The sequence below is a fragment of the Nuphar pumila genome, chromosome 2 (assembly GCF_984573655.1).
Source record: "Nuphar pumila chromosome 2, dmNupPumi1.hap1.1, whole genome shotgun sequence".
NCBI lineage: Eukaryota > Viridiplantae > Streptophyta > Magnoliopsida > Nymphaeales > Nymphaeaceae > Nuphar > Nuphar pumila.
This window is the reverse complement of record NC_143250.1, coordinates 41,899,584-41,923,030: the sequence shown is the minus strand read 5'-3', so window position 1 is coordinate 41,923,030 and position 23,447 is coordinate 41,899,584. Positions and strand designations below refer to the sequence as shown.

At 36.3% G+C, this 23,447-nt stretch overlaps 1 protein-coding gene across 1 annotated transcript; it reads left to right on the top strand.

The window, feature by feature from the left end:
- The first annotated feature begins 9,784 nt into the window (after positions 1 to 9,784).
- Positions 9,785 to 13,028, top strand: LOC149845337 (cyclin-U4-1-like). The gene is made up of 2 exons (XM_089997572.1): positions 9,785 to 10,155; positions 12,572 to 13,028. The coding sequence occupies exons 1-2, from the start codon at positions 9,785 to 9,787 to the stop codon at positions 12,867 to 12,869; spliced, it is 669 nt and encodes a 222-aa protein (XP_089853698.1). The 3' UTR covers positions 12,870 to 13,028.
- Positions 13,029 to 23,447: the final 10,419 nt, after the last annotated feature.

Here is a 23,447-nt window from a genome sequence, read left to right as displayed (position 1 = left end):
GCGTTTGCCTTGTGCATGCGGAGAATGCACGTTGGATTCGGCTGGAAGGATTTGCACCTTTGGGTCGGGGAGACTTGATAAAACTTGTGCTCTCTCCCAAGTTTGTGGGTTAGCGGAGTGCCCACGTTGAGTAAGGATGCTCGTCGGTTTGGTCCCTTAAATTGAAAGTTCTCTGAGAAGTGTGTGTGCGGAAAGAGTTGTTGTTCTTGGATCGTTGATCCCTGCGGAAATTCTCTGCTGACTCTAGAAGAGAGTTGCAACATGCAGGCTTCGAGAGAGGAGCAACAACATTGGGCCGAAGGTGCCTATGTGAGGAGGACGCAGCAGCATTGGGCCGAAGGTGCCTATGTGAGGAGGACGAGTGCCATGAAGACATTCTGAAGAATCACATTGGGTTAATGTTCCAGCAAAGCATTCCCCACTTGAGGATTCAGATGGATCATCGAAAAATTGTAAATGTTGTCCTAAAAGGGATAGAGATCTCTGCGGGAAACATTGGTGGTCATCTTTCTCTGGGAGGATCACAAATGGCTCAAATTGCCCTTGCTGAGGTTGGAAGGCAACCCAGCCATGAGCTTAATGACGACAAGCTTGTCGTGCAGGTAAGAAGGCGTTGCTTGAGTTGGAACCACACTGGAGTTCCACGAGCATGGAATGCTCATTGCGAAAAAACAGAGGATTGCTGTCTAAGCGATCAGAGATGCGCTAAGGTATGGGACTTGGCATATTGAAGATTGTGGAGATGGTGGATGGACACCAGAACAAGTTGATCTGGATGAAAAAGAAGTTAGCCAAAAGTTAACACAAAAGGGAACTGGCAGATCAAGCTAACTGCGTTCTTACCTACACCCACATTATCGAGGACGTATAATGGCTTGGGTGGGGGAGCATGTCCCGGGCCGAGTTTGGAATGGGGCATGAGCAGTGCGGAGCTCTATTGAGTGGAAAATGCATCGAGTGTAAGAACGCGCGGTATGCGTCAGTTTGATCGGTGACGTGCGGTGGTAGCATGGCATGCGATAGGCAACGATATCGTCGTTAGTGCATTGTTGTATGGCGGCACGGACGTGGAGCGTTGTTTGGCTAAGCAGTGCTAGCGGACTAGAGGGTGTTGCCTTTGGAGAGTTCCTTAAGAACCTCTCAACTTGCGGTGTCCCACGTGAGGCGATTGGACGCACGGGGGTGCGTGTGGGTTAGGAGTAATTCCCCGAGGAGTCACACTAGGTGATTCCAACCGAGTAAAGATACTCGGGGCTAGGCAAGAGAGAGCCTATGCGCCAGCGAATGAGTTTGGGTGGTGCTCTTCGCTCTGGCATGAAATCATCAACTGGTCTTCAGACTGGGGGTTGAAAGACTTGGATCCTTCAGTGGCGAGGTTTCAACTGGCTTGCGCATGGAGCTGCGATGTGCTACACGACATTCCAAGCTAAGGCAGGTTGGTGCCCTTCTCGGAAGTGCTTAGTTGGTATGAGACGACTATGCACAAAGTGACATTGATAACATGAAACACATTTGAAAATGCGCTTGAAGATCTTCCGCTAGGCAGCTGTGCGCGGGGTAGCGCACATAGCCAATATTTTGATTCAGCACATTGAAAGTGTTGGTGAGTGGCTTGTGGCCGTTAGTCTGGCCATATTGGCTAGTCTAGCGTGTTACAGGTTGCGAGCTATTCCATGCCCATGGCAAAAGTGTCTATGAGATAGCGATAAGAAGGCTTGTGGCGGTAAGGAGGACCGTTGCGCCGCATGGGCTTATTGAGCGAAAATTAGCCCGTGATAGTTTAGGTAGTTTATATAAATATTTTATACATTTTTATTTAATATAATATAAATATTTGTAATATTGTATTTGTTTAATGTGAATGCAAATTTTATTTGTTATTTTGATTCTTTAAAAAAAAAATCGGAGGTGCTGCCCTCCGAACTCCTACTATTAATAGGGGGGGCACTTTTTCCCTCTGCCTCAAGCCCCATAAAACACAGGTATGGCTCTGACTAACCCACATTTGATGAAATAACTTGGACAATTTGAAGGCTAAACATAATCAATGTGCTTATAATATAAAACTGGGCTAGGGATGTAATTAAACGATTAGGATATAGGCATTACCAAATCTGACTTATCAAATTTGGAGTTGAATTTGTGCTCATCAAGTGACAAACATATAACTATTGGCCGTCTGTGATAAGGCATCACCACCGTCTGTCGCTGCCCATCAAAACAATCAAAAGGCCAAAGATGATGATATTACTGACTCCGGTTTTATAGTGAGATCCATGGATTGCTACAATGGAAGGTGTTGATCCATTATCATTGGTGGATGGTGATAAGGCTTATCATTTGATCCACTCTCCATAAATGGATAAACATTTGAGGGAACCTGGATCCTCACTCTAATTTGATGCACTTCACATAAACCTAACGAAAAATGATCGTATAATTTGACGAGTTTTCCTAAAAATCATACAATTTTTGCTATTTTCTCGATGTCCAAAATTACAAATACCCAACTTCGCTATGACATTTTTAAGCCTCGCATGTGCGAAACTAGCGAAGTTTGCATGATATATTGCTCTGCTCCTCGATTAACGCAAACTCTCACTTAAAAAAAGTTCTGCACATTTTTTCTTGCAAATATCATGAAGATCACATAAAATTTATATGTGAACTTCATGTTAATCTCAAACTTCGAAACATCCTACATATGTCATGAAGTTTGCACATATGTCATGAAGTTCGCGCATATTTTTATGGAAACCTCGTTTTACTCTCAAATGTCAGAACATCGTACATATGTCATGAAGTTTGCACATATGTCACAAAGTTGGTGCATAATTTTATGGGAACCTCGTTTTACTCTCAAATGTCAAAACATCGTACATATGTTATGAAGTTCACATAAAATTATATGCAAACTTCATGAGTATAAAAACAGAAACACTACAACCCAAAATCTGTTTGTATAAATTTTTAGGGTTATTTATGGTCTCCAACCAGGGGTCCCCAACAAGTGGTCCCCAACAAGTGGTCCCCAACTTGCTTTCCGATGGTCACTTTTTCAACAACTATTCTAGCGACACTTCATCCTCAAGTATTCTGGAATCTTCAATGACGATTTTTTCTGGTAAGCACATATTTAACGACTTCATCAATTTTTTTTTTAAACATAATTTTTTGAAACACGATTTAACGACTTGTTTTGACGATTCATATGCTTATATTTCATGTTGTTGATGTTTATATGTATATATTTATTTATGTTTGGTTATTATTGTATATTTTTTTGTGTGTTTCTTTGAGTTTACCGTTTAGAGTTTACTATGTTTAAGTTTTTTTTGTAGATATACATTATATATTCTGTGTATATGATTTTTTTTTCACATGCTAGTTTCTAAAGATAAATGATATATGTTGTGTGGTTGTTATAGGCACGTAATAATGGCCTTTGAAAAGGTTTAAAATATACTATTGTAGCATTAATCACTCTACTTAGAGATCTATAATGGTATCCAAAAATAGTAGCTATAAAGAATTTATAACTTTGATGTCTCTTAAAATCGGATATGCGGGAGAGTCAATTAGCTTCTGGTATAGGGGATATGCCAAATTAGATAGCCAACATTTATGAATAGAAGTCTTGGATGATCACGACGTAAAATCCATGTTATTTAGTGGTGACATTTACTTAGTTGCTCGCAAAATTAAAGAAAAAGTTATTGCTTTAGGAGTTGAATAAGAAGCAGTTCATGAATGAAATGATGTGGGTCCCTTGAAGAGTGTGCATTTAACTCAGGCACCATCTATCGAGTTTAGTTCTTTGAAAAATATGCACCTTCAATGTGCAGACAATGAAGAACAAACAATTAATGTTATGCACGATCAAAGGATCACTGCAGAGGATGGAGAACCATATCGACAAGCCAGTGCCAGTGATAAAGCTAGGTACAAGTTTTAATTTATGATTGAGTAACAGGTGTAATTATTGTATTTTTTCATATATGCTAAATCTTGAATGTTGAAAATGCAAAAATATTGAATGCATGGATGAGTTGAAAGTGATAGATACGATGAATCTTGATTTAGTTTGTGCAACTCAACAGTCAATTAGTGGTAGCAGTGGGGATGATAATGATGATGATGATTATAACATGTCGATGGGCGACGACAAAGATAGTGATGACATGTAACAAATAATGGCGGGTGAAAGTGATTCATGAATGACATTTGAAAAGTTGAAGCCTTGGTATGTTGTATAAGTTATATGAACATTTGTTGGGCATAAGAACTGTTTTATGTTTTTACACTAATGAGACATTGAATATGTTTTCGTTCAATGGATTCTCATACAATGAAAAGAAATTAAAAATCATTAAAGTAGAGATATCTTATTTATATGAGCAATTACGTAATAAACTACTTAATGATTGTGAACAATTCAAGTAGCTAACAACAAGCTCAACTGATTGAGAAATTACTATCGGCAAAATGTTTAATGATCTCCAACATTGTTGCCAGTTTCTAAAAGATCATGTGATAAAAAATAACTATAGAACAAAATTTCTAAAAAGTTGCAATAACAAAGTCACTATTGTATGCACGAGACCGAAGTCGCAATTTACAGTTGTTTGCCCGTGAAAGATCCATTGCACAAAGGTGTGTGGAGTTGGGTTCTTTCAAGTAAAGAAGTTCAAAGCGAGCATACATGCGGTGGATCATTGGGCAACCTTATAGTGAAAAAAGTATCTTTTAAGTAGATTTTAGATGTTATTCACAAACATATGCACAATAACCCGAAGATAACTCTAAGAAAAATCATGAATGACATCAAAGGAGTGGAGGTCACTTACAAACAAGCATGGTGTTGATAAGAATGAACTAAGTAGGCACTTTATGATTCATTCGAAGAGTCCTTCAAGATGATTTTCATTTATTTTGATCATTTAATGAAGGCTAACCTATGATTGCTAGGGTACATTCAGATCGATTTCAGTACATGTTTTTGTCCTTTCGTCCAAGCATCAATGCATTTTTGAAATGATGCTCACTACAAGAAAACCGTGGATTAGCGACGGCCTCTATCCATCGCTAATCCGTCACTAAGCCGTCGCTAAACTGTTTAGCGACGGCTTAGCGACGGATTAGCGATGGATAGAGGCCATCGCGAATTTTTGCTCGCTAATTAGCGAAAAAAATTATCTGTCGTTAATTCTGTCGCTAATTTGCGACAGATTAGCGACGGACATTATCCGTCGCTAATCTGTCGCTAAATTTAAAAAAAAAATAAAAAAAAAATGATCCTTGTCGGGCGGTATTCCGGCAGCACTAAGCCGGACTTATACCGCACCCGACAGGCATTGCATGCACATAACGATCGCTCTGCCTCATCGCGAACCGGCGTCGCCGTCCTCCATGAACCGGTGCTCTCCGGCGTCGCCGTCCTCCATGAACTGGCACCGTCATCTTCCGTGAACCGGCGTCGCCGTCATCCTCCGTGGACCGGCGTCATCGTCCTCCATGAACCGGCGCCAACGTCCTCCAGCGATCGCCGACCGTCCTCCGCCGTCACCGTCCTCCGTAAATCGACGTTGTTGTCCTCCGTGAACCGGCGCCGACATCATCCAGCGATTGCCGACCGTCCTCCGGCGTCGCTGTCCTCCGGCGTTGCCGTCCTCCGTGAACCGGCGCCGACGTCCTCCAGCGATCGCCGACTGTCCTTCGGCGTCACCGTCCTCCACTCTCATGTACATGCTCTCCAATAAGCTCTCCGACGTCGCTCGGTTTAAATCGAGCGCGGTCGATTTAAATTTCAAACAGGGAGAGAGGGAAAATTTCACGCTCGGTTTAAATCGAAAATTAGCGACGGATTAGCGACGGAAAATTTCCGTCGCTAATCCGTCGCTAATTAGCGACGGAAAAATTCCCTCGCTAAATCCCTCGCTAAAATGTTTTTCTTGTATTGAGAATTAGCGACGAAATACTTGTTGTCGTTAATTCGTCGCTAATTAGCGACGGATTAGCGATGAAACAACTTTCATCGCTAATCCGTCGCTACTTAGCGACGGATTCATTAAGAAAGTTTTCTCTAGCTAATCTGTCGCTAATTTGCGACGGAAAAAATCCGTTGCAAATTTCCGTCGCTAATTAACATTTTTCTTGTAGTGGCTCTCTAGTTCTTATGGTAGATGAAACTTTCCTAAAAAGAAGATACGTCGATATATTATTGTCCTCCCATGATAGTAATCTTTGTGGTGAGATATTTTTTATAGCATTTGCAGTTATTGATAAGGAGTCAAAGAATTCATGTGAGTAGTTTTTGAAGCATCTAAAGGAAAAACTCATACACTCAACGAATACAAAGAGAGATTAGAGCTGACAGTTATCTCTAATAGAAATAAAGGTCTAAAATATATTGTCCCTCATACATGACCTACATGTTATGTTGGATATTGTATGAAGCATTTGACAGAGAACTTTTATAAGAAATTTGGTTCACCACTCAGTGCACTTTGGTAGAGTGCAGCTCGAACAACCACAATACAATAATGCACTTATTTTCTTCAAAAAATTTAGGAGCAAGACGAAGCCATATACAATTATGTTGTCACTGACGTACAACTGAAACATTGGGCTAATAGTCACTTTTCAACAAAAAGATATGGGTGTTTAAAGTCTAATATAGCAAAGAACTTCAATGTGTGGATTCTTGCCATACGTGACAAGTTCATAATTCTTTTCATTGAAAAACTTTATCGCATAATGATAATTTTTTTTGAGAAAAGAAAGAATGTCGGACAACATCTGACAAGCGTTGTGGTGCCGAAGGTAAAAGAAAAGTTAAAGAAACTCTCGAATAAGGCATAATAAGTATGTGTGCAAGTAGTGCATTGCCACCAAAAGTGATATGAAGCACGTGACCGATTTTACAGTTATAGTGTTGATCTTTAAAAGCACTTATGCTCTTGTCAAGAGTGGCAGATTAGAGGGATTCTATGCGAACATGCGATCACATGTGTTTTGTACAAGAACCTACTAGAGAATTATTATGACAAGTTTTTCATAGTTGAATCATATCGAGTTGCGTATAATACATTTTATTTCTTTCCAATGTTGAACAATGTCTCATACATCGGTCCATCAACTCTTATACCTGTCTAACCACCAAAAGTAGTTCGTAAAGCAAGATGACCTAAGGTTAACCAATGAAGAACAAAGCACAAGGATGTTGTGTCATACAAGTGCAGTGTATGTGGTGAGGTTGACTACAACAGGCAGAAGCATGAATAATAATGTAGGGTTTTACTAGAGTTGTTTAATGAATTGCTTCTTGTATTTATATACTATTTTTTAATGAATTGCTCTAACATCTTATGTCTTCTATTTATATGTTAGGTAGAGCAAGATTGTATCAACGTATAAAACATGATAAAGAAAATCAAATATTCATCGAGCTAATCTTAGAGCGATGAATCCATTGGGGTGCCTTAGGTATAATAAATGTCTTGAGCCATGTGTGTATATTTGTCCTACTATGAGGATATGCATTTATATAGAATTTGAATTGGTAATGAGAACAGAGTAATGAAGAAGGAGTAGCTATGCTTGTGAAAAGGTATGATTTTGGCGAAGAAAATTTGTTGGCAAGTGATGTAAGTGTTAGGTTTGCTCATTTTTATAGTTGTTCTTATGTTTGTATGCAGACTCGTCTGAATATATCATGAATGTAATATACTTTTTTTACTATGTAGCATCTAGTAAGATTTATAGAAAGACTTTAAGTGACCCACAATGAGGACATGAAAAAATGAATGAAACTATCGAAAACCTTTTTTCTTATCCCGTATTTCTTTGTGAGTCAGAAAAGTAAGGTTTTTGTTGTTTTTTTATTGACTAATCCAAACTAACTGGTAAATGTTATTTCTTTCACAACAAATAATCACATTTAAAGGGCAGAAAGATGGGACAACTTCGTGCTTGGAGATAAATGACTTGCCATATCAATTCTTTGATGCTAACAATGTATTTGTTGGATAATTTTTATGTACACAATGACCTTAAACTCGATTTATGTTGCAAGTCTTAATTGCTTTGCATTTCCTGCTAAGTATTTCAGGGCAGTTTTTTTAGTCTATGAAGGGTGCCTTTTCTATGAAAAATGTCAGACACCCAAACTTTTAGCATTGGATGTGGCTCCTTCTCTATCCACATATCAAGCAAGCTCTTTGCTTCCTAGTACAAAGGATGACCCAATTCATAATTTGTTTTTTAGCTTTTTCTATTATGCACTAATAGTAGAAGATGATCCGGGTGTAGACCCCTCCGATATATTCTCAGTTTGCATATTGTACTAAACAAATTAAGAATTTTCTATAACACTAAGACATGAAATACAAGTAAAAACACGTGCAACAAAGACACAGGACAAAAAATCAAAATCGTTAAGGAAACAACAAAAAGACCAAATATTGTGCTAACATACCATGTTTATTGTACAAGATTCATAAAATATAAACAACAAAACTGGATGATGGAATACAAGTATATGAATCATTGAAACAAATAGATAAAAAATGTGTTTAAAAAAAATAATTAATTGAGCCACTAAATATGTGCTTACCGAAAAAAGTCACCTTCAAAGATTCCATAATACTTGAGAATGAAGTCTCACTAGAATAGTTGCCGAAAAAGTGACCTTTGGGAAGTTGATTGGGGACTACAAATAACCCTAAAAATTTATGCTCACGAGGTTTGCATAGATTATGAGTTGCAGTGTCCTGATTTTTATACTCACAAAGTTCGTAAATAATTTTATGTGAACTTCGTGACATACATATATGTAAACTCTCTGACATATGTGCAATGTTCTGACAATTGACAATAAAATGAGGTTTGCATAAAATTATATGCAAACTTCGTGACATATGTGCGATGTTTCGAAGTTTGAGATTAGCACGAAGTTTACATATAAATTTTATGCAACCTTCATGATGTCCGTAGGAAAAAACATGTGGAACTCCTTTTAAGTGGGAGTTTGCATTAACCGAAGAGCAGAGCCATATATCGTGCGAACTTCGCCAATTTTGCACATGTGGGTTAAAAAAGTCATAGTGAAGTTGAGTATTTGCGATTTTGGATATGGGGAGAATAGCAGAAATTGTAAAGCATTTCGAAAAACATGTCATATTTTTTGTACAATACGGTCATTTTTCGTAAACCTAAACCATATGGTTCATTTAATGATTTGGATATGAGAGGCCATAAGTAATCTAACAAACACCAGTTAACTGGATCTTGTACCAAACCCACTTGGTTGATGTTAGGGTCTAGTGAGTCACATGGTCGAGGCACATATGGGTGGGACAAATGGGGTCACGCTAGGCCTGGCCAACTCAAACAAACTTGAACAAAATTAGCGTGAGGAAGAAGTTTCTAACATCATTATTTATCACCATGAAGATTTTCTAGCAAACAGCCACAATCATGTTATTGGGAGTTCTTGTTAGAAAAGAATGATTTGTTTATATCAATATGGTAATCAGTAGATATAGACAGGTAAACATTAAATATATAAATACTCGTCAACTTATTAAAGGAATTCCTCCAATCATTTGAATAAAAAGAAGAATAGCCCTCTCCCCACGGTAGCTTTCACGTAGCTGTGAGTCTCTCTCTCTCTCTCACACACACCCACAGAGATATAAAGGAGAGGGTGAAACCAAGGAAAAAGAGATGGCTGAGATCTCTCTCTCAGAGATACAGAGGAGAGGGTGAAACCAAGGAAGAAGAGATGGCTGAGATCCAGCATCAACAGGTCATCCCCAAGGTGGTCACCTTCGTCTCCTCTTTATTGCAGAGAGTGGCAGAGTCCAATGATGCGGCTTTTATGCCTGTATCACCACCATCACCATCATCGTCATCGTCTTCTTCTCTGCAGAGGATCTCCATATTCCATGGGCTCACCAGACCCACAATCTCGATCCGGAGTTACTTGGAACGGATCTTCCGATACGCGAATTGCAGCCCGTCTTGCTTTGTTGTCGCGTATGTCTACCTTGACAGGTTTGCGAGCAGGCAACCGGCGATCCCCATCACGTCCTACAATGTCCACCGACTCCTCATCACCAGTGTCATGGTTGCAGCCAAATTCATGGACGATCTGTAAGTGGATCTTCCATTTTTCTCATTTGTGCATGATGACTATCCGTATCGGAATTTGCTCATTCGGAGTGGGTCCGGCCTCAATGTTGATGAGAATGAAGTGGCCCAGCCAAAATTCTTTGCAACTGGACTGTCCAATGATGGAACTGGGTTCGGTTCAATCACTGGACGGCATGCGTGGCATCCAAACATTGGGCCGAGTACCGGATCTGCTCTTCATGCATGCACCAAGAGGTTTAGTCAAACCTGTAGTAGGCACTTAGGTTGGTGTAAGCACAACCGAGTCATATGATGCTCACAGTGACTCGGTGAAATCCGATATGGAACCATAGACGGCCATCATCTACAGGTAAAAGGGAAAATTTTGTCAACCTATCAATTATCATATCCCCACAGTTTTATAGATTAGAAAGTCTGACAGTACAAATTCACCACCACCAAGCAGACATCTTCAGACACCCACCATATTTTGGCACAAATCAGATGCCAGAAACCTGCCAAACGCAAAGTCTGTGGATTTGTTGTTCCCACAGAATTGTCAATGACAGGTCTGCCAACACTAAAAAAAGGGCCAGGTTTTGGTAAAATTTAAATGCACATTTAAGCCAAGAATTGGTGGGGAGCATTAATTATGTAAAGAATAGTTGGTATTCTTGGGATTGCAACCAAGTGGTTGTGTCCTATAATAAAGTGCAGGGTGAAAGATATTATAGTATTGGTTAAATCAATGATGCTTCGGTGGGGGGACTTGGGCTAACCAATTCTGGGCACATGCCAGCAGCTGGTTGGTCCAATACCTTAAGGTTGCTCAAATTTGAAAAAAGGATTGTCCTATGACATATCCTAGCCGTCTAGATGCATTGAGTTGGACTGCTAAGATCTATCTATGATGCACAGCATCATATGCCATAGGATATGATCCTTTTTCCTTAAATTCCATTGTCCCTGGTGTAAAGGATTATTGACTTGTCAGTCTGTGAAAGCAAAGAAGTTCAAGCTTTTGTGGTACTATCCTATTATTGAGATGTGTTTGGCTTATGAAGAAGTCCAATGACCAAGATCTTCCATGACTAAAGTTGAGTATCTAATGGCCAACATGGTCCCGGTTGGGCTTTAGACCAACATGGTCCAGGTAGGTCATTGGATGACATTTGAATTTGCCGTTGTCATAAAAGTTTATTTCCTGGAATTTCTACAATTAGGATCAAGAAAACTTTTGATTCTTGAAAATTGGATGAAGCTGTTCCAAACCAAAAAATTCTCTGAATTTTCACTGTTAACAAGAAAGTTGATTATCCAAGATCAATTCCCAGAAAAACTTTGGACTCTGGGTAGCATCCAAGGACATTGCAAAGTGCAAATAAAAAGAAGTTGATTGTGATGGTCAAGTAGTTAGAATTAGGAAATTTTATGCTGGGGGGTCTTGGAATCAGTTCCTTTCCTTGCCAATAAAATAAAAACCAAATGCAATGTAGAATGTTAAGAAATCAATGCCCCTCAACCAAATTTATATTATATCCAAGTTAGGCGATCAATTTGAGGGGTCACTGCTTGATACGATCCACCAGTTGGCATAACCATGCACCCAATGAACATGAGCCCCACTACAATATAAATGGCACTAGATTTAATGGTACATTAATGGCCACCAAATCTATATGGATTGTTAGACTTGAGCAAAGTTAGTTAACATTGACTACTATGTACACTGACAAAGACGGAGATGGCACTTACTTTTGGCACCATTTTGTGTTTTTGGCCGAGACGGAAAAAATACTAAAAACATGGTCAATTTACCAACTAAAATATTGCAAATCTGACCAATTGATTTTTTTTCTTAATGGTTTTACCTTTTGTCGCCTGAAAGATTAGGCACCTTGGTCAAACCACTTGTCTAAGTTGTCTCTTGATGAAAAAATTAGGCACCCTTTAAGTTGCCTAAAAAAAAATCAGGCGACATATAAGTTGTCACCTGAAAAAATCAGGCACCATGTAAGTTGTTGCCTAAAAACATCGGGCGCCATGATTTCAACCAAATAAAAGAGCAAAACTATCAAGAAGACAATAAATTGGCCATGATATATTTTCTAGTTGCAGTGAGTTTCGGTATTGTGCTAAAAAATAGTGCCATCTAAGTAATTGTCCGTTATGTATATTGTTAAGCATTTTTTGTATCATATATGGATTCCTAGACTTGAAGCAAGTTAGTTAACATGAACTACAATTATGTATGCTAGTAAGAATTCTTATGTTTTTATCATACATGAGTAAATTGAATTTTGCGATATTTCTCATGCATCATAACAATAATAACAGAATTAAAGTGTAAGTTGGTTCCGTGTCATTATCAAAAGGTTGATATTTGTTAGCTGTACTATTGTCATGATATATAATAAACAAATTGTGTTCATTGCAGGTATTACAACAATGCTTATTATGCAAAAGTAGGTGGAATTAGCACCACTGAGATGAACTGTTTGGAGATTGATTTCCTTTTCGGCCTTGGCTTCCAATTGAATGTCACGCCATCGACCTTCCACACTTACTGCATGTATCTACAGAGGGAGATGCTGGAGTTTGAGTACTGCAATGGCTACAATATACAGAGACCACTCAAAATCAATGCTTGTAATTCTTCCTCTTCTTCCACTTCCGATGAAACCAACTCTCAGAACCAACAGTTTGTTGCTTGCTGTACAAACGATTCTGTGTAAATAAGGACTTTGAATATCAATTTTCCTTTTTTTGTATTCTCTCTTTCCTCTTTTATTCTGATTGCCCACTCATTTGAGGAGGGCAAGAAACAAGCAGCATTTGCTAGGATGGCATTTTTATTTGTTCTTTATGCTTTTAGCAAGGATTTTATGTCTTGAACTTTGGGGATGGCAAATTTGATGCTTGCCCACGTATTTGTCACTAGAAATGGCCATGTTAAAATTGAAAAATGGTGATAATACTTACAAGATGAGTGGGTGTATCCTACTTTTTTAGATGAGTGGGTGTATCCAAACCATAATTTTATTTTGATAGGCAAGCTGGCGTTAGGCAGATCCCTACTAGTTATACAAACATACCATTGGGATTGTTAAAACACACGACTCAACATTACGATATCACACGATCAAGCGAAACAACACAGAAAATAACATGGTTCGTCATATAGCCCACGTCCACGACAGAAAACCTCACATACTCTCATTTATTATCTCTCTTGCACTCAACATATTCTACGGGCAATTTAAAGACATATGATGCCTTAAGATAACAATGAACCAATAAAGAAAGTTACCATAGGTAACTAGGAAAGGATAGATAAGAGGAAGAAAATAACGACTTCCTTAATTGAAGGAAACATATTATACAAGAACTCTTAACAATCTCCCCCTTAAGTTGGTAGGCAGATATCGATCTGCCCCAACTTGCATAAAATATCCTGCTTTTCTTTTCCCAAGGCTTTAGTGAAAATATCTGCAAGTTGGTGTTGTCTTTTGACATGCGGAGTCTTGATGACCTGGGATTGAGTTTTCCCATGCACAAAATGACAGTCAAGCTCAATGTGTTTTGTTCGTTCATGAAACACCGGATTAGCTCCAATATATAAATGGCAACTTGATTGTCACACCTCAAGTCCATAGGTTCATCAACCTTGATTCCCATATTAGATAGAAGAGACTTGATCCATATAAGCTCACAGGTTCCAAGGGCCATGAATCAGTACTCAGCTTCAACACTAGATCTAGCAACAATATTTTGGTTTTCATTGCATCAAGACACCAAATTTCCCCTAATGAGCACACAATAACTGGACGTGGATCTTCGATCATTAGGATCCTTGACCCAATCTGCATCAATATACCCGATGATGAGGATTCTGTAAACAACCTCAAGATGAGGCTCTTTAGGTTCATGCATGAACTAGCTCATCAAATTAACAACATAAGTAATACCTGGTTGAGTGATCGTGAGATAAATGAGTTGACCAACTAATCTTTGGAACTCACCATCATCCACCACCTTTTTGCCATCTTATTTTATTAATTTACAGCTCTGATACCAATTGTTAAGAGTTCTTGTATAATACGCTTTCTTCAATTAAGGAAGTCAGTACCACTCATTTTTTTGATAAATATGATAGTTCAAGAGTGTTGTATATTCCAAGTTTTCCAGAAAGTCTCTGTTTGGTTAGCTGCATTACCAAAAATCATGATTGTATAGCCATTTTCTCCGCTAACAATGTAATTTTTCAGGATCAAAAGACTTAGAAAATGATTGGTAAGGGATATCAACGGGATGGGCTGTATTTCTTGGATGAAAACGCTAAAGCCCTGGCTGCCTATAAACCCAATGAGTTAAACAGATTATGGCATACAAGATTAGGCCATCCTTCTCAAAAGGTTCAAAACAAGTTACTGCCGTAGTTACCTTATGTGCCGAGTGCTTGCGATGCCCGTGAATATGCCAAAGCAACTCGTCTTCCTTTTGCTCTGTCTCATAATAGATCTGATGTTGTTTTTCAATTGATTCATTCTGATGTCTGGGGACCTACTCCAGTAACATCACATTTGGTATACAATTATTTTGTTACTTTTATTGATGATCATTCAAGAGCCACTTGGATTTATTTTCTTAAAAATAAGAGTGGTCTCAAGAGTTTTTCAGAAATTTTATCACCTTGTCTTTACCCAGTTTGAGAAAAAAACTAAAACTTTGTGGTTTGATAATGAGAGTGAGTTTGTAAATGATACCATGAAAGAGTTTTTTTCCAAACATGGGATTTTACCTTAGAATTCATGTGCGGAAACCCCGCAACAAAATGGAGTTGCAAAACGAAAAAATTGGCAGTTACTTAATGTTGCTCGGGCTATTATGTTTGAAAAAAATGTTCCTAAAGACTATTAGACTGAAGCCATTGGAACCGCTTGCTACATCTCTAATCGTCTTCCCAGTTCCTCGATTGAAGGTTGTGTGCCTCTCAAAATTGTCTATGGCAAACCTTTGTCAATCCTTCACCTACGTGTGTTTGGTTGTAAAGTTTTTGTTCACCTTCAAGCCAAAAACAGAGATAAACTTGGACCTAGATCAGTAAAGTGTGTTTTTTTGGGCTATTCTACGGTTAAAAAGGGATATTGGTGTTTCGATCCCCAACAAAGAAAATTCTATATTTCAAAAGATGTGCATTTCTTTGAACATGAATGCTTTTTTCATGAACCAGACACTTTTTTTTATGAAGTTCATCAGCAGGGGGAGATTAGTGAAACCAGACCTAAACTTGTCCTTCCCAATGTGCCAAACGGTGATGACCTATCCTCTTAACAGGGATTGGAACTTGCAACGTCCCAACACAAGGTGACGTGCACTCACTGCTCCTACAAGACAAACCATAATTACTAAGAAGCAAACTAGATATAAGAAACATGAGTAGAAGTAGAGGTGGGGAAGCGAGTATTAGAGAGTAGTATGTATTAAAAATGGCAAGAGTGCTAAAGAGAAAGAAAGACGTGTGAGCAACGTGATTCCAAAAGTTTATTATGGTAGATTCCAAGACGATCAATACAAAGATGATAAGCAAGGAAGGATTTCAGAATGTCAAGACAAGACAAAGATGGCAAAAACTGCACCTAGTATCTTGGGAAATCATTACCAGCAACAAAGGGGAAGGTGGGCTGGACATCCATGAAATTGGGAGATGAAATAAAGCTTTGGTTGCTTCTCACTGTCAATAGATCGTGGGTTTTGTTTTATAAAAATAAATATAGTTTACATGGATGGATGGGTGACTCTAAATGGATTGGAGGATCTGGAGTTTATAAGGGTTGGGTAAAAGTCTTAAATGACTTTCTAGATGCAATTTACATTGAGGTCAGAGATGGACAAAATACAATGTTTTGGAACGATGCTTGGTGGATTGAAAGGTGTCTAAAAGATGTTTTTTAGGCTTTATACTAGGCCGCAAAAAATAAATAAGCCAAAGTTTGTTCAATGGAGTTCTGATATGGGTTGGGAGATTCAATTAAGAAGGGACCCTTTATTCTTAGTCTTTGAACAATGGATGAACTTTATGTTGGATCAGTGTATCCATATAGTCTCTCACAAATGGAACCCCAAAAGCTATAAGATTGATGGGCTCATTAAGCCAAATTATGAAACATAATTATATGATTTATAGAATGGACTTATTGGATTTTATGGGGCACTATCTCTAATTAGCTGTGGATTAAATTTAATCCTCAGTAATGCCTATAAATGAAGACCATGGTCATAGCAAAACATTCTTTGTGTTCAGTTAAATGATTATGGAGAGACTCACATTTAGAGATTAGCTGAAATAACTCAATTGAGAGATCATGTGTTTTCACATAGATGGAGGTTTGAGTTTTCCTTCAAGCATATGCCCCATTCGATATTCATATTAGATTTTGAAACCATTAAGTTCTAACATTGGTATTAGAGCGAGGTCACGGGTGTGTGTGCAAAAATTCAGCCACCACAAAAAAAAAGAACATAGGTAAGTATTTTTCTATTTTTGTTTGAAAATAGTTATCAAAATCCAATGAATTTAGGAAAGGTAGACCGAACCTCCGAAGGTATTGTTGTGAGTGGTTGTAGTGATTAGTTTGCACATAATACCTCAAACGGGTGGTGTGCACACAATGCAGGCACATCAACCACCTACGCATAGTCTATGTGTTGCACATAGATGAGTCACCTATGCAGGGTCACTGTTTTGTGATTAAAACCCTCAAACAGGTTTCAAAACCACAGGAAATTGACGATTGATCCTGATAGTTTTTCCTGAGGAAATTGGGTGAAGGCAAAGGGGGCCTTCATCGAAAGGTCATTTCTATAGGTTAGCCGTGCCCAACAGTTCTTGTCGTCGAAGAGAAGTAGCTGCATAGATGGATAAAAAAAGGAGGGGGGGGGGGGGGGGGGGGAGAGAGAGAGAGAGAGAGGTACCTCGGCCGAGCCACCTTAAGCGGCGCTAGAGGGAGGGGGCTGCGGGCAGAGAAACCCTCTCCCTTCCTTCCACTGACTGACCTAGGAAACTTGTTGTCGACGTCGGAGCTGCAAGGAGGAGTGGAGGAAAACCCTCCTCCATAGATCGACAGTTGACAAATCCGATAGTCTTCATTGTCAGAGTCAAGGTTTTGCAGAGGGAGCAACGAAGTTGTTGATGACAGGCGACAATGATATGAAAAAAAAATTGAAGAAGAAAGAAGAAAAAAGAAAATATGGAAAACTAAGGCACTTGACAGGCTGGTTGGAGGTAGTGACCTCGTCAGCGAAGTGAAGGAACCGACTCTTTAGGTCACACGATACCTCTATTAAGCAGAACTCAGCAACATACTAGAATCTAATGAAGATCTGATATGCGAGCTGTCATTCACTCAAGAAGAGCATTCAAACGGTGAGCCTATCAGTGTCACTGGAGTGAGGCAGGCTAAGCTTGCTGGTGTTGCAGGAATGAGGCAGGTTGGGCTTGTATTTTTTCCCCTTTCTTCTCCTTTTGGTTCTCTACTCACCACCACATGGTGTTGTTGTGAGATGTGGTGGTTGAGGAGGACGCGCTTCTATCAAACCCATGCTGCCAGAAATCACGACAACGACCAAGGAGAAAATGACTGAAAGAAGGAGAAAAAATGAAGAAGCAGGTTAGGGTTCAACTCTCATTTTTGTTTCTTTGTTTTTGTTAAAGATAAGAACGAGAGAGAGGAAGGTCCCTTAATTCTTCTTTTTTCTAAGAAAAAAAGGACCAAAAAAACAAAAAAAAATGAAAGGTCAAGACTTAAAATAGAAGGCATTTTATAAAGAAAAAAAGAAAAAAAAATCAATAAAAAGAGGAAGTACCTATCGTGGATGGTTTATAACGGGTGGATAAGGAAAGGTCCAACACGTGGGTAAGAAAAAAAAAAAAAAGGAAGAAGAGGGATGAGAAAGAAAGTGAGGACCACATAGTTTTTTACTGTATTTTGTGGCTCCAGAATTAAAAACATAAACTCAAACCAAATTCATGAGGATTTTGTTGAATATGTTAAATTAAACTTGATATGCATCCATTTGGATAACTCATCAAATCTGGTAAGCAGGGTTGGTCCCAGTTGATGTTAGTTGAATTAGATATAGTCATTTTTATTGTGTTTGGGTTAGAAATGAAGTGAGATAATACAATTGGATCAGATCTATAACAATCAAGATAGATATGATTAGTGCACCAAATTTGGATCGAGACAAGTCAAACCAAATAGAATCTGAAACAAACCCAAATGGACCGGTTCAACCTATATGGATCTTGATAGATCCAATTGAATTAGTTTAGATCCAGTTAAATTAGTTTGGACTCAGGCAATACTATTGAATCTTGTTGAACTTGGATGGATCTAAATATATTCAGTTAATAAGTTTATAAGTTTTGAATCTAGAACACATCATTGAGCATACTTGAACTATTATTATACCTTAATGGGTCATTTTTATGAGTGTTTTGAGGTTATTTAGATGTTGAGCAAATAATTCAACATGGATCAAGTATTAAGATCTAGTTTGAAATTGTTTTTTACTTAAAGCTCATAGTATGATATGAACTCAGTTATGGTTTGATGCATGGATAGTTTCTTATTGAACAGATCTAGTGTTGGATCCAAATAAGTAAATTTCTTAGATATGGGACAAGGATTCAAACTTGATCTGGAGTTTATGTTGGATCCTTCTTATATATTATATTTAATTTATATATACTTTTTTGTTCGCTCTGTGTGTGTGTCCGCGTGCATTTTATAGTCCATATAAAAAAAAATCAAACAAGTCTTCTTGATTTTTGAGCTATCAACAACTTTTTGAAAATGTTCCCTGCTATTTTATGTCCCATTCTCAGAGTTGAAATGGAACCGTTGAACCGCTGGTATGGCACTTTAATAGTTTCAATTAAAGCTCTGGGTAAAAGGGATGTTTACCAACAAGGGGCTCCACTTGTCTGGTAGGAGCAGTTAGTGCACGCCACTTGTGTAGGGATGTTGCAAGTTTGAATCCCAATGGTATATAGTTGTATAACTGGTAGGGGTCTTCTTTACCTTAGCTTTCTCTGTCAAAAAAAACTTATGATGATCTAAGTCACCTCAAGAAATTCAATTGGTTGATTGTATGGTAAGATTTTTTTTTTGAAAGGCAAGCTAGGGTTAGGCAGACCCTTTCCAGATATCTTTTAATCCCCATGTGGCAGAGAGATTCGAACATGGGCCTTCAGCTTGGCGCAAGACCTATTACCATAGGACCCCTACCAGATATCTTATTCTCTTCTCTATTATCTGATAGCCACAACAATTTGATTCGACATGATGGGATTTAGTCACCAAAAACATGCTAGTCACATAATTAAGGAAATCTTAGACCATCTAAAAATACCATGATACAATTACCAAATTTCTATAGGATAACTATATAAAAGAAAATTCATGTATGTTGCTTTTTATTACTAGATCTGTTAAATTACATGAACGGAAAATGACTGCATTGTATGACAAAATTGATGTCTTTCTCTAAATGCCCCACCAATTTTGAAATCTGCTCGATGTTCAATTTTGCAAGTTCTTAGTTTTATAGGACCTTTTTACCCTTAGCATGAACAAATCTCTTGATGTTTGCGTGTTATGTCACAAGGCTCTTCTCGCTAAATCGCACTAAAAGCAAATTCACATGATATTTTTACAGAAATCATGAATTCCACACAATATACAATGCAAAAATGGTTACTTACATTCCAACAAAGTAGATTCGCATAATGAAAGTGTGTATCTTCTCCGTTTCTTAATCCTCATGTGAAAATCTATTTATTGTGAATTTTTTCAAGAGTTTCATGTTGGTGGTTGCAAAACAACTTCATTTTATAAAAGAATGAAATGAATGCAATATATGAACAACTTTACTTTGTGAAAGAATAAAATGAATGCAATGTATGAGCAACTTCATTTTGTGAAAGAATTAAATGATTGCAATGTATGAGCGACTTCGTTTTGTAAAAGAATAGAATTAATGCAATGTTTGGGCGACTTCATTTTGTAAAAAATAACTAATATTTGTGAGGGTAAGGAAGTCCACATAAAATATATGAAAAAAAAATATCAATTTGAAATGAAGTTTGAAGTGTGTTTGAATTGAAGATTAAATTGTGTAATAACATAAAAATTTTCAATTTAAAATGTGTTTAAATTAAATATTGAATTATGCAAATTTTCTTCAAATATGCAAATTTCCGCAAATTTCCTATGTAAATTCTCACATATACATGAAAGTTTTCTTTAAAATAAGTGAATTTTCTCCTTATGTGCAAAACTTTGTAAAAGGATAGAAAATTCACATATATATAGAATAGATCACACATATATACAATAGATCGTGTGTATACAAAACATGCACATATCTCCTAAATTTATGGATTTATAACTAAATATATGAATTTTCTATGAAAATTCGCAAGTGATTTTTCTCCTTGTGTGTGAAATTTCGCAAAAGGATAAAAAAGTTGCATGTTATACAAAACATATTACACATATACAAACCATGCAAAATTTTCTTAAATTTGTGAATTTGTAACTAAATATGTGATTTTTTATGCAAAGTTGAACGTATACATATGAATTTCTTATATAAACTCACACATATAGATGTATATTTTCTATGCAAATTCACACACACACACACACACACACACACATACATACATATATATATATATATATATATATATATATATATATATATATATATATATATATATATATATATATATATATGCAAATTTCCTACTTATGTGCAAAATTTCATCAAATATGCGATATTTTTGCTTTAAAATTCATTGTTTTAGGATATTTTCACCTGTTTAATAATTTAACAATACATACAAACAAAACTTCTAAAATTTACAACTAAAATTTATCTATAAACATAACAAAAGAACTACAAATTCTGTCAACATAACATGCAAAATTATAATCAAGTTTTTAAATACAAGCATGAATGAACTTTACATCCAAATGTCATCTAAATTTTTATTCATTCTGTGAAAATTACATTCATATTTTTTATTTTCAAAATAAAATATATATAACCCTCAATGTATACTCCTTAAGATTATCCAAAGCTCAGCTAATTTCTTCTTACCATCTGACACCTCATCGTTTGATGCCCTCTCTTTCTTTCCCTCATCCCTTTCTTCCTCCCCCTCAACCATCTCTTTGGCCCACTGCAAATAAACCTTCTTTCTCTCACGTTTATCATACATTTTTTGTAAATAGATATATCATTTTGAAAAAAAAAATTATTAGCAAACAACTAACAATAACTTACATAAAAAACAAAACATGGCATACAACATATTTACGTGAAATTTAATTCTTCGCCTAAACCCAAGTATTGCATATAATTACTAGTTTATTTGCCAAAGTACCTTGCAAAAAAACGAACCTGCAATACAACATTTAACCTAACGAGTTCTTGAGAAAAATAAGCACATTATTGAATAAGTAATGTTATTATACGTATGTCTAACGTTTTGATCAACAAGATATACACAGTAGACATAAGACATTGGAACAGTTCATTGAAAAATACTATATAAATTACAAAGAAACAATTCATTCAAAACACTAGCTAAATATTTTCTCAAAGTATAGAATATTCATACATACTTTTATGAGTGTTGGTGTAAGTTTTATGAAATGAATTTTTAAAGATATATTTTTGATAAAAATATTTTGTGAAAGCTAGACACCAAATACTAAAAACTGGCTAGCACGAGTGGTAGAGTCCGGCTCAATCTCAAGGAACGGGTGAAACACTTTGTATTCCACAGAAAACTAATCTACTCTTTATTGCCTTGAAAAATAAAAGAATTAATTAACTAAGAGTGTGGCCCTCTGCGGAGGGCTTAAACAAATAATAATTAGTTAAGTAGTCTTACTACAAACCCATAATAAATAAATGAATAAATCCTAAGCTAAAAATAAAAGAAAAGGCTCTTCAATGCTTGAGCTTTTAATCCTTCTTGATGCTTCTGCTTTATTTGATATTCCTTTGCTTATTGTTGAAGGCTTATTTCACGTCCAACCTCTTCAATGCAAAACACAAACACAAAACAAAAATAAAACACAGAAAAACTAAACAAAAATCTAATGTTAGTTCAAGCAAAAATCACAAAAAACAAGAATATAACTAACATATACACATTAACTACATGTAACAACTTAAACTATCATGTAACAAACTAAAACTCTAAATGACAAAATAGCAAAACTAACTAACAAGAAAGAAACTAATTTGTAACAAACTAATAACAATCTAACTAAATCAAGAAAGTAAACTAGCTGGAAACAAGAAAGGAATTAAAACTAATATATATATATATATATATATATATATATATATATATATATATATATATAATCTAACATTAATAAATAACGAAAATTAACAAGAACTAACTAACCTAATATCTAGCCACTACTATACAGAAATAACAAATTTAACAATCTAAAAATAAAGAAAACTAACTTAAATCAAGAATTGAATTTAACAAACAACTAGCTAAATGACAAACAAAAAAAACTAACTAACTAATTAACAATTACTATCTACTGTACGAATCAGCAAAGCTAACTGATTAGATCTGAAAATAACTAATAATAAAAATTAACTTAGGCTATTTAATCTTCTTCACTAATAGACTAAAGAATTGGCTATTCTATTTCTTTAATAAACTATGTAAGATAAACCCAATCTTAACTAAAACTAAAACTAAAACTAAGTAATGTGACTACTTAAATCTATACTAACTAATATATTAGACTAACATTCATCTGATACAATAAATAAATTAATCTAAGCTATCTACCAACTACTATTATAACTTATCTACACGGTGTACATGATTAAACATAATTCTACACTAATTTAATCACTTGAATCAAATAACTTAATCTAACTTCATTAAAAACTACCTTAATATACAACTACTCACGTTAAAAAAAATAATAATAACTATTCTATTGAAACAAAAAATGATAATTAGGATAAAAACATAATTTGGCTAATCTAATTAAATTTAGGCTATTTAATCTAATTTAAACCGATTTACTTCTAATGTAATTAAACTAAGTATAGTTCTAATCTAATCAATAAGAAAAGGAATTAACGTAAAATTTAAAATTGTTAATAAAAAAGAACTATTCTTTATCTAAATCGGCTAAATTAAAAACTAATTAACTGTGCTAAAAAATATCGGATAACCAAAAACCTAATGTAAA

Bases quoted from the DNA above. Each gene is read 5' to 3' on its own strand.
- LOC149845337 (XM_089997572.1), top strand. From the start codon at position 9,785: ATGGCTGAGATCCAGCATCAACAGGTCATCCCCAAGGTGGTCACCTTC. The intron at 10,156-12,571 runs GTAAGTGGATCT...TGTTCATTGCAG, and splicing joins GCCAAATTCATGGACGATCT to GTATTACAACAATGCTTATT.